Genomic DNA, 12,247 nt, shown 5'->3' with positions numbered 1-12,247 from the left:
CCGGGCCAGTTCTCTGGGGTCGGGTCCTGGAGTTTGTAGGTGGCTCCCCGCTGCCCGAGCGGGTGTGGGAAGGAGTCCAGGGTGGGGCTGGCTGCTGGCAGCGGATCTCGTCGTGCTTTGGGCGTCTTCCTGGGTTCCCACGGTTTTCACCGCCCGTGACCTACCGAGCCCACCCCAACCGCCCCCATCCTTCGCTAACTCTTTAGGTGAGTCGGGTGGACTTGGAGGAACCAGGCCGTAAAGCAGCCCTGGTAAAAGCCCACCCGATTTTTAGAAACAGATTTTTTTTCTTTTTAGACAAGAGTTTTGCTCTGTGGCCCAGGCTATAGTGCAGTGGCGCGATCTCGGCTCGCCGTAACCTCCCTCTTCTGGGCTCAAGCCAGTCTCCTGCTTCAGCCTCCCGAGTAGCTGGAACTACAGGTGCGGCCACCACACCTGACTAATTTTTGTATTTTTGGTAACGCTGGTCTGTGTTGGTCAGGCTGGTTTCAAACGCCTGAGCTCCAGTGATCTGCTGGCCTCGGTCTCCCAAAATGTTGGAATTACTGGCGTGAGCCACCGCACCGGTCCAGAAACAGAATTTTGATGCTGGAACTTAAAACACTTCTCTGGACTTCCTAAAATTAGATTCATTTGGCAAGTGGAGGAAGACAAATGTAAAAGACACTCTTTCAGAAAAGAAAGGTGTAAAGCCCTTTAAAAAAAAGTCTGAAAGCTCAGTTTAGATTGTATCTCAACACGTCAGAAATGAAAGGTACAGTGCAGAGTGCCGCCCCTCTCTGCTGCCTGGTACAGAAAAAATACTCAGTATTTGTTGGATGAATGAAATTGTATGCAAAGGAAGCGGGGAAAAGTGAAGTGGGTGAGTGTTCATGTTAGGTGTTGAATGAACCACCTTATCCTTCCAAGCGCTACGCTAGGTTGACTTGCTCTCGACTCCGAAGGTGGGTTTTGTCAAACTGCATTCGTTCAGCATTTATTGCGTGCAGATCTGGGTAGGGACGCTTGGAATCCCAGGGGATAGAAGAGTGGACCAAAGTCCCTGCCACCCACGGAGTTGACGTTTTATTGAGAAAGACAAACAACCCCATAAATAAGTTCATAAAACTTAAAGGGATGTGTAGAAAACAAGCTACTGGAAGGAAGAGTAACTGGGAGAGAGGTGGAGGGGGGAGGCCAGAGCCTCCCGAGATCAGCGAGGCAGGCCTCTGGGAAGGCGGATTTTAACCTGAGATGAGAGGCGCCTGCCGCGGATGGGGAAGTAGAGCCTGCACAGCTGAAAGTACCTGCAAAAGACCTTTGGAAAGAAGTAAGTTTGCCGATGAGAAACCGAAACAAACTATCAGGTCTCTTTCTCCCTCAGGGCTTTCTTGCCTGTTTTCATTCATAGCCTGTTTTCATTCTGGCCTTCAAGCCACATCCTGATGTTGAAAGTCTCAAGGGCACAAGTCTCTCCAGTGTCAACAGCTAGCTATACTTTGGCGAAGTACTTTGCTTGGAGAAGAGAGAGCTGGAGAGTCGGATGAGGTAGGAAAGTTAGAAAGAACCAGATCATGGTGGGACCTGTAATTCGGGAAAGGGACTTGGATTTTCCTATTGTGAACATAAGCAAAAGTCCTCTTCCACCCCTATTATATTGTTTCCTAGGGGTTCTAGAGTAAGAATGGAAATACATTCATGGGGAAAATATCTACATGAACAAAACAGAGCCATGTGTCTGGGGATGTCCCTCACCCATCCAGACTTATCCCAGGGTCCATGTCAGCAGCCATCTAGTCTACCACATACACGGTCAGCTTGCACATCCCTTTTGAAAGACCATCTATTTAGGGAACTCCAAAGCCAAATCCTGAATTTTAGTAATTGTGTAAAAGCCAGTTTCCTCATCTATACTAAAAAGCACTTCTCAGAAGGGGAGTGGTTTGCTTCTCTTCACTGGGGTATGGGGAAATGCTGGGTACTAAAAGGTAGAGTACCTAGAGAGGGGCTGGTGAGAAAAGGGGAGAGAGTTTCAGAGCTTCTAAGGGACAGGTATGGGGAGCAGCAAGGAATGGCAGTTTCAGGAGTTGGATCAGGCACAGCTATTCCTCTACAAGAAACACGGTGCCACAATCATGTTTATAAACACTTTATTTAGGTCACTACAGTGGGTAGGTTCCCAGCTAAGTGCACAGATACAAGCGAGGTATTTCTGGGTTAATGCAGGAGCCAGTGGGTTACATGGGTCTGAGCTCTGTGGCCAAGGGGCGAGCACCAAGGTTTCAGAGTCACACCCGGCCAGAGATCCTGCGCTGAGGGTGGGCTAGTGTCCTAACACTGCCAGCTGCTTTCTTCTCACAGCTAGCCACACTGCAAGGCATGTCTTCAAAAGTAAATCATTTCAGCGATGTTAAGGGAACAGATGTTAAAGAAATGGAAGTTGTGTCCTGGTGCGCCTCAGCTGTTGCTGCTTTATAAGTCTTAATAGCATGTGAACAAGACTTTTAGAATATTCCAGTAACAGTGAGCCACAGAGCAATAAAGTCTGTGTCTTTCTCCCTCAGTGCCTCCTTGCCTGTTTTCTTTCATATCTGAATTCCCATCTTTAAGCTGTGTATCCTGATGTTGAGTCTCATGTATACAAGAAAAGTTTCTCCGATGACAAAGTTTCTTTGACGACAACAGCTACTTCCAGCATTCCCATCAACAGCATTCTCTGCAGTTGATGGTATCAAAGCAAAGGTCTCTGGTTGGCTACTCTCTGTGAAAAGAGTCGTTCACCCCTGACCAATGCCTAATTGCAGGCATAATTTAGAAAATGATTTAGGAAGCAGATGTGACTACAAATAGGAAACAAACTCCAAAAAGTTACCGTTTATCTTCATATTTGGGCCAGATAATGATCAAGGTCACAGGCGGTCTTACCTGAGGCTACAGAATTGTTGCTTGCATAATTATCAGAAACATGTTGGAGTCCACAGCTGATAATCTGCCAACTGCTGGGTAAAACTCTTCTGTCCATAGGAATGAGACGGTCAGAGTCTACCTCAAACCTTCTCTAACCCCCATGCAGAATACTGAATCAGAAGAGGAGCCACACTGTCTACAGCCTTTCAAAAGGAAGAAAGGCCTGTTAAGATGTACAAGTTTCATACACAAGGTAATGATTTTAATTCTGAAGGGGCACCTTGAGTTCCATTTGGCAGGTTTCTGAATTTAACTATCAGGAATACACTTAAGGCCATTTTATCGGCATTTAACTTTTTGGCAAAATAGAAGCTTTGGTCATAGCCATAGTTCTATAAAATTTTTTTAAAGGAGGTTATTTCTGATTAAACAACATTTTTAGCAAGTGATACATAAACAATAACAACAACGTAAACATCTTCAAATCTAATGCAAGAGCAAAAGCTCTTCACCAGCATCTTAAATACAGCGAGAGTCAGTAGTGCTTACAACAAGTAGAGGGTTCTCTTCTAGGGAATCAGAAAATTATCAAAATAAGGCACAGCCTGTTGTTATCACAGATTTGTGTTAGGCAGTAGTGTTTTTTTCTGGAAGGCACAAGTTGGAAATCCGATTACCCAAAGTTTTAAAATGTGGTTCTGAAAATAATGCCGAATGACAAGGGTAACTTACTGGGAGCAATGGCAATTAATTAGTGACAACATTACATCTAGATTATAGCACTCTGGAACTTAAGAAGGCCTCTTCATCAGCCCATACATAAATCTGTAAAGGCACTGTGCAAAATGTGGACGGGGCTGGCCTTACTTCTAATTTGGAGTGCATATTAAAAAACAAAGGCACGTTTCCTAGAAATTCAACTTTAACTAACACACACACAAAAAAACATTTTAGAGATAACAGTAGGTAAGCTTGATAATATAGCAGGTTCTAAGTCAAAAGTCTTGAAGAGGTTTCTTGAACAGCAGTTTTGAGTTCCGCTGGTTCTTCATGAAGAGACAACCCACACTAAGAAGGAGAGACGCAAAAAGGCAGGGGAAACAGCAGGTTAGTCTCTCAGTGCGAATCCCAAGCCAACATCCAATGCTGCGGTCTAAATGTGATCAGAAATTAGACTGGGCTGATTTCCTACTACTGGCTTCTCTCCATTCTACAGAGGGCTAGAGGAAGGAGACTAGAGTCAAAAGGATCCAAGTAATTGTACCTTCCCGCTAAAAGGAAACATCCACTAACATCCATCAATCAATGAAAGAAGTCATGTTTCGGTTCTCATATACTGGGCTACAGATGGCAATGAGTTGTTTGAATATTATATAATAATAGTTGTGTGTGTGTGTATACATATATATTATATAGCTATTATTTTTATTATTATATGCTAGGCACCAACGTAAGCAATTTTTATTTTATTATTATTATTTTTTTGAGACAGAGCCTTGCTCTGTTGCCCAGGCTGGAGTGTAGTGGCACAATCTCGGCTCACTGCAAGCTCCGCCTCCCAGGTTCATGCCATTCTCCTGCCTCAGCCTCCCGAGTAGCTGGGACTACAGGCGCCCGCCACCATGCCCGGGTAATTTTTTGTATTTTTAGTAGAGACGGGGTTTCACCATGTTAGCCAGGATGGTTCAATCTCCTGACCTCATGATCTGCCCGCCTTGGCCTCCCAAAGTGCTGGGATTACAGGTGTAAGCCACCACGCCCAGCCAATTTTTATATATTTACCAGATCCTTTAACAAGCAAACAAGCAGGTACTATTATTATCCCCATTTTACAAATGAGGAAACTGAAACCCAGAGACATTAAATTGTTTGTCCACGGCCATACAGCTGGATGGTGGTGTAACCAGGATGGATCACAGTTACTTCATGCTTTTAACCACTATGTTACATAAAAGTAAATATATGATAAAAATATATTCAGAGAAAAGAAGTGGAAATGAATAAATTTTCCCTAACTTCAAAGGATTAATGTTTATATCAAATATCAAGACTTAAAACTCAAATACCTAAAACATTTATTAAAGAAAACTGAAAACCTTGGAATAAATGAACCTTTCTTTTATTTTTTTTGAGAAAAGGTCTCACTGTGTCATCTAGTCTAGAGTGCAGTGGCATGATCATGGCTCACTGCAGCCTCGAATTCCTGGGCTCAAACAATCCTCCTGTCTCAGCCTCCTGAGTAGCTGGGACTTACAGGTGTACACTACCATGCCTGGTTAATTATTAACAATTGTTTGTAAAGATGCTATGTTGCCCAGGCTAGTCTCGAACTCCTGGCCTCCCAAAGCTTTGGGATTACAGGTATGAGTCACCACGCCTAGCCAAAACTAACATTTCGGAGGGAAATTTTAATCTGAGTTCTTGTACACAAAATCAATGGTCTGTGAACACATGGAGAAGACTTTTCCAATCAGTTTAGAGAAGGGTAACTCACCGATGATGATGATGATGAAGATAACCAGAACAGTAATCCCAATTGCCCACATCTGTAACAAAACATATATCCATATCACATTTCAAATGCAGACATAACGTGCTTGTTGAAGAGTATCATATAATATTCGTCTAGTCACTGAAAGGGAAATTCAGGTGCATACAGTCTGGAAGAATTCATAATTTCTAAAGCCTAAATTAAATGTTCTCAATTAGGGCCTGAAGGTAACTTCCCTGCTTTTTAAAAGATGTTCAAATGATGTGTGGCCTCTAGCTAGGCATTTGTTTGTGTATACAAGTTTTCCACATATGGAAAGGCTGCTCAGCTTGCCCTGTGTCTCAAAGTGTCACTTGTAAACAAGGCAGAGGACAGGATACATCTGGATCTGGTCGCAGCACACTGACTCGCTGACTGTATAAAATCTGCTTTGGCTCGTGCTCCTGGGTGGGCTGCTTTCTACTCTTCTGTTGGGCACACTGTGGCTTTCTAGCATTTCTTTCCCTTGACCTTGGAACCATTCACAGAACTACACAAAAACTAACCAATTCCAGCCCTCTCCTATGTATTTGGGGCCCTGCTGGGGTAGAGGGTTGGGAGGGGCTGATGACTGTGAGTGATTTTGGATATTCTTGTTCTACGTGCATCTTCTGAAGATCAGCCACAACACACAGAGGATTCCTAGGGTGAGGCTAGGAAAGGGTATGTAGTCAGTGTTTCAGATTCACAGTGGACCCACATTTCCATGTGGAGGAAATCAAACCCACCTCCCAGAGTCATGAAAGTCCATTATCTGTAGCCTGTTAATTCTCTGAGAATGGAGAAGGGGGCTTAAATGTAAAGGTGAGTTAAAAGATAATTACCTTGCAATTCTTCCACCAATATTTCCTCTTCAGCTTGGCTGCGCTCGTTTCAAATTGAGAAGCGCCTGCCTGCAGTGCATCTGCACGGTCGTCTAACTCAGAGAGCTTCTGGTCTCTTTCCAGAACCTTGTCCACATTAACTCGCATTATGTCCACCACCTAGATGAGTGTGATCACAACAAGTAATGCACAAAGAATGGAGGAATAGGGCCAGGTGTGGTGGCTCACGCCTGTAATCCCAGCACTTTGGGAGGCCAAGACGGGTGGATCACCTGTGGTCAGGAGTTCGAGACCAACCTGGCCAACACGGCGAAACCCTGTCTCAGTACTAAGAGTACAAGAAAATTAGCCGGGCGTGGTGCTGGGTGCTTGTAATCCCAACTATTCAGGAGGCTGAGGCAGGAGACTCACTTGAACTCAGAGGGCGGAGGTTGCAGTGGGTGAGATTGCGCCATTGCACTTCGACCTGGGCAACAGAGTGAGACTCCGTCTCAAAAAAAATAGAGGCACAGAGACTTCAAAGACAATCTATGGGCACATTGTTCTTTCAGGTCAGCAGTTTATTACTTTGAGCCAAACTTTTGCTTTAAAAAAAATGAGCTCACTCTTTCATCATCAAAACAATCAGCATATTAAGGATAGAAGGGAATTTCTTTAATATGATAAAGGGCATTTATGGGAAAATCCACAACTAATATCATGCTCAATGGTGAAAGACTTCCCCCCTAAGATCAGGAACGAGACAACAATGCTCACTTTCACACTGCCACTCAATACTGTACTGGAAGTTCTGAACAGAGCAATTAGTCAAGAGAAAGAAAAGGCATCCAAATTGGAAAAAAAGAATAAACCCATCTGTATTTGCAGATGATTCTCTTTATATAAAAAATACCAAAGAATCCACAACAAACTGCTAGAGCTAACAAATTCAGCAAAGTTGCAGGGTACAACAACACATAGAAATCAGTTGTGTTTCTATACACCAGCAACAAATAATCTGAGGTGGAAATTAAGGAAACAATTGTGTTTACAATAGCATCCAACAGAATAAAATACCTAGGAATAAATTTAACCAAAAGGCGAATGACTTGGACAATGAAAACTAGAAAACATTGCTAAGAGAAACTGCTAAGAGACATCATTAAATGGGAAAACATCCTATATTCACACACTGGAAGACTTAATATTGCTAAGGGGGCAGTACTCCCCAGAGTCACTTCCCAATTTCAAAACTTAATACAAAGCTACAGTAATCAAAACAGTGTGATACTGGCATAAGGACAAACATATAGACTGATGGAATAGAACTGAGAGTCTAGAAATCAACCTAAGCATTTATGGCCAATTGATTTTTGACAAGAGTGCCAAGGCCATCCAACAGTTTTTTCAATAAACAGTGCTGGGCCAACTGAAGAGCCAACATGCAAAAGAATGAAGTTGAATCCCTACCTCACCCTATATACAAAAAGTAACTCAAAAGGGATCAATAATCTAAGTGTAAGAGCTAAAGCCATAAAACTCTTAGAAGAAAACATAAGGGTAAATCTTCATTACTTTGGATTTGACTGTGGATTCTTAGATTTGATACTGAAATCAAGAACAACAAAAGGAAAAACAGATACACTGGACTTCATAAAAATTAAAAACTTTTGTGCATCAAAGAACATTATCAGGCCAGGTGCGGTGGCTCATGCCTATATTCCCAGCACTTTGGGAGCCCCAAGCAAGTGGATCACCTGAAGTCAGGAGTTCGAGACCAGCCTGACCAACATGGCGAACCACTGTCTCTACTAAAAATACAAAAAATTAGCTGGGCAAGGCAGTGGGCGCCTGTAATTCCAGCTACTCTGGGGGCTGAGGCAGGAGAATCACTTGAACCTGGGGCTTGGAGGCTGCACTGAGCTGAGACTGTACCACTGCACTCCAGCCTGGGTGACAGAGCAAGACTCTTGTCTCAAAAAAAAAAAAAGATAAAAATTAAAAAAGAACATTATGAAGAACGTAAAAGACAAGCCACAGAATGGGAGAAAGTATTTGCAAATCACATGTCTGCTAAAGAAAGATTTAATATCTAGAACACATAAAAAACTCTCACAACTCAAAAACAACCCAATTAAAAAATGGGCAAAGCCTGAACAGACATTTCTTTAAAGACACACAAATGGCCAATAAGCACATGAAAAGATGCTTACCATCACTAATCATTAGAGAAAGGCAAATGAAAACCCAAAGAGCTCAGTAGGATGGTTATAATCAAAATGGAAAACAAGTGTTGGCAAGGATGTGGAGAAACAGGAACTCCTGGACATTGCTGGTGGGAAAATAAAATGGTGTGGCTATTGTAGAAAACAATTTGGCAGTTCCTCGTAAAATTAAACATACAGCTACTATGACCTAGCAATGCTACTCCTAGGTATATATTCAAGATCAATGAAAGCATATGTCTAAACAAAATCTTTCCTGTGAATGTTTATAACAGCATTATTCATAATTGCTGAAAGATGTAAACAACTCAAAGACTCATTAACAAATGAATGGCTCAACACATTGTGTATACACATACAATGGAATATTACTCAACCATAAAAAGGAACATGGTACAACACGTTACAACTTAAATGAATGCGAAAAACTTTGTGCTAAGTGAAAGAAGGCAGATGCCAAAGGCCACATACTGTATGATTCCTTTTATATGACATATCCAGAACAGGCAAATCCACAGAAAGAGAGAGCTGATTAGAAGTAACAAGGAAATGGGAGGAAGGGGAAATAGTGAATGATTACTAAATGGGTATGAAGTGTTCTAGGGTGATGAAAAAGTTTTGAAAATGGAAAGAGGTAACGGTTGCAAAATATTATGAATATACTAAATAACACTCAATTATATACACTTTAAAATGTTTAGTTGTATGTTATCGTAATTTCACCTCAATAAAAAACAACTCTCCTTAAAATTCCTTTGGTTAAAAAAAATTCCAATTTGATTTTGTAAGTCAACAGAAATTTCAGGCAGGACAGAATTACAATGGGTTTCTTACTGGGAAAATCTAAAATTTTTATAAGTTCACGAACAAAACCATCAGATCAAAACATTACTATATTATTTCACAACAGTATCTAACATAACTTTAACCGTTTTTTAGGGCAGCTAAATGCAGAAAGACCGAAACATATCTGTTGGACAGTGACAGCTTTTAGGAATGTGGAAATACTAGCCTGAATTTCTCAATCTTTTGCTGTGGTTCTCCACATACAGTGCAGAACAAAAGATGAAGGTCCTCTAGCTCAAGAATTCTACAAATAGAGATTTGCTGGGCTAATGGAGTTTGACAGTATCTACTTTGTGTGAGTCAATGGACAGCCATTAGAGATGAATTCTACAGAGAGGCTTGCTCAGGCTGGATAACTAGTAAGTGGACAAAGCATTTTGATAAAAAATCTGATCAGAAGAACTGGTCTTGGCTTGAGCAATCTAAAGACCTAATCCTAACATTGTATTATCCTATTTTATAAAGTGGTTATTGGGGAATACACTCAGGGAGTGGTGTTCATGTTTTAAGCATATGATTTTTTATTTTTCCTGAGCTAAATGTTATGAGCAGGTATGTGATTCTACCACAGGAAAACAAGCATGAAACCTAGAAAGTCTGACTTTTGCTTAGATCTTCCAGCACAGCAGGGAGCAAAGTTTTGTTACAATTATGATACAGTCAGAATTTGCTTTACATTCACACTTTCATGATACTTTTTCTAAACAGATTTCCAGAGTGCTCATACTTGTTTAAAATTCATATTTCCAACATTTCAGAGCAATACCTCATCTACTTGATTTTGTGTCTGCTGAAGTCTTCGATTACTGCCAGGGGCAGCAGTTGGACCTGTAGACCTGGAACATGTAAAGGCAGGAGCATGAGTAAATTACGATTCCAAATACATTTTTTTTTTTTTTTTTTTTGAGACAGTCTCACTTAGTCGCCCAGGCTGGAGTGCAGTGGCGCGATCTCGGCTCACTGCAAGCTCCGCCTCCCGGGTTCACGCCATTCTCCTGCCTCAGCCTCCCGAGTAGCTGGGACTACAGGCGCCTGCCGCCTCGCCCGGCTATTTTTTTGCATTTTTAGTAGAGACGGGGTTTCACCGTGTTAGCCAGGATGGTCTCGATCTCCTGACCTCGTGATCCGCCCGCCTCAGCCTCCCAAAGTGCCAAATACATTTTCTTAAGTATAAAGATGTTACTCCGGGACTCTCACTGTTAACAATTTCTTACATTAGAACTAAAGCAGAAAAAGAAATTCTTCCTGAAGCAATGAACAAAAGTTTTAATTACATTTCTTCTAATTTCTCTATAATTTCCAAGACTGTCCCACCTACTAAAGGGACAAACGTGAAGGTTTAAAAGGACCTACTTTGTATCCCTGAAGTATCTGATCCCACCACAGGTAAACTCTACTGTCCTTTTTTGAAACTTGTTCTAAGGCACACATCTGCTTGAACGTACTCAGTACTCTCCTGATCTTTTCACTGTGGCAGGAACTGTTTTCATAGTTATAAACAGTTATAGAATGCCCTTTTTCCAATATAGAAAAATAGATTAATTTACAGAAACAGAGTCAGGAACACTGGGATGCAGGGAGCGGTTGGTGTGAGTGGAAAGGTGTGTGGAAGCAATGCTTCCTCTTTTAGGAAGGTACTCTTTTTTTTTTTTTTTTTCCTCTTTTGAGAGACGGAGTTTCCCTCCTGTTGCCCAGGCTGGAGTGCAATGGTGTGATCTCGGCTCACTGCAACCTCCGCTTCCTGGGTTCAAGCAATTCTCTTGCCTCAGTCTCCCAAGTAGCTGGGATTACAGGCATGCAGCACCACGCCCGGCTAATTTTGTATTTTTAGTAGAGACGGGGTTTCACCATGTTGGTCAAGCTGGTCTTGAACTCCTGACCTCAGGTGATCCGTCTGCCTCGGCCTCCCAAAGTGCTGGGATTACAGGCATGAGCCAGCGCGCCCGCCCCGGGAAGGTACTCATCTTTTAAAATCTTCATCAAAGGCTTTATTTCTCCCCATGCAGATCCTTCTTAACCACTCTGACTCTGAAGTCATTATTGGCTCCATTACTTGGAAAGTATCACTTTGGTTTTTCAGGTAGAAAGTCCTGCCTCCTCGAATAGATTACAGGTTCCTGGGTCGTCTTACTCTCTTTGTATCCTAGATAGCACCTAGCATGTACCTTAGTATACAACAGTCTGATGGACTGTTTGAACAGTCACTTTACATCTGTCATGTGTCAATGACCAGGGCTACAACAGATCTCATCGCCGTCCTCACAGAGTTTAGTGTCTGGTAGATAAGTAAGGACCATGCCGTGGTGCTAGACTCTTTTCATGCATTTTCTCCTTCAACTCTCATAACTCTCTGAGGGGAATATTACTCCCATTTTACAGATGAGTAAAGTGAGGTTTAAAAAGTCTACACAGCTGGCTGCCGTACAGCTTGTTTTTAGATCAGGTCCTGTGTACCTGGGATCTAGATCTTAACCACTGTGATCTATTGACACAGCAGCCTCAGCAGGAACATTCGAGGGGGGGTCCCCAACTCCTGGAAGAAACCCGGGGCTTCCTCCGACGGTGAGCAATGAACAGAATGGAGGTGGAAGAGAGGGTCCTTGTGATTCTTAACCATGAGCATTCTCTGAGCGTTACCACTGGAAGCACCGGTTTGCAAGGGCCACAAGAGCGCTTTCGCTTAAGAGAGCGAAGGCCCACGGTTAAGTGATCTTTCCAGTGCAGATGCCCCTAGCCAGGCAAGGAGCTCTTGGGCCCACAGGGGCTCAGCACAGGGCCGAGGTCCTTTCTTTTGCAACTTCCGGGGCCCAGCGCAGAATTGGGCCGAGAGCCGGCCCTCCCGAACCAGGGCAGTCGTCCCCGTTCCTCTCCGGGACCTCGGGGACTAGAACGGGAAGGGGCGAGGAGCGGGGTGCGAGCGGGCAACTCACTTCCTCCGGGAAGCGCCTCGCCGCCCC

General features: G+C 42.9%; 1 protein-coding gene across 1 annotated transcript in view; it reads right to left on the bottom strand.

Annotated features, from left to right (window-relative positions):
- Positions 1 to 2,112: 2,112 nt before the first annotated feature.
- Positions 2,113 to 12,247, bottom strand: part of VAMP3 (vesicle-associated membrane protein 3) — an 11,775-nt gene continuing 1,640 nt past the window's right edge. Inside the window, exons 3-7 of the mRNA XM_011981632.1 lie at positions 12,063 to 12,174; positions 10,057 to 10,126; positions 6,241 to 6,399; positions 5,381 to 5,432; positions 2,113 to 3,954 (exon numbers count right to left, since the gene is read on the bottom strand). Of these exons, the coding sequence (XP_011837022.1) occupies positions 3,935 to 3,954; positions 5,381 to 5,432; positions 6,241 to 6,399; positions 10,057 to 10,126; positions 12,063 to 12,174 (413 nt within the window). The 3' untranslated portion in view covers positions 2,113 to 3,934. The remainder of the gene's footprint in view (positions 3,955 to 5,380; positions 5,433 to 6,240; positions 6,400 to 10,056; positions 10,127 to 12,062; positions 12,175 to 12,247) is intronic.

Source organism: Mandrillus leucophaeus, unplaced genomic scaffold (assembly GCF_000951045.1).
Source record: "Mandrillus leucophaeus isolate KB7577 unplaced genomic scaffold, Mleu.le_1.0 Scaffold105, whole genome shotgun sequence".
In the NCBI taxonomy this organism is placed as follows: Eukaryota; Metazoa; Chordata; class Mammalia; order Primates; family Cercopithecidae; genus Mandrillus; species Mandrillus leucophaeus.
The sequence above is the reverse complement of the archived record's forward strand: the minus strand, read 5'-3'. Positions and strand labels throughout refer to the sequence as shown.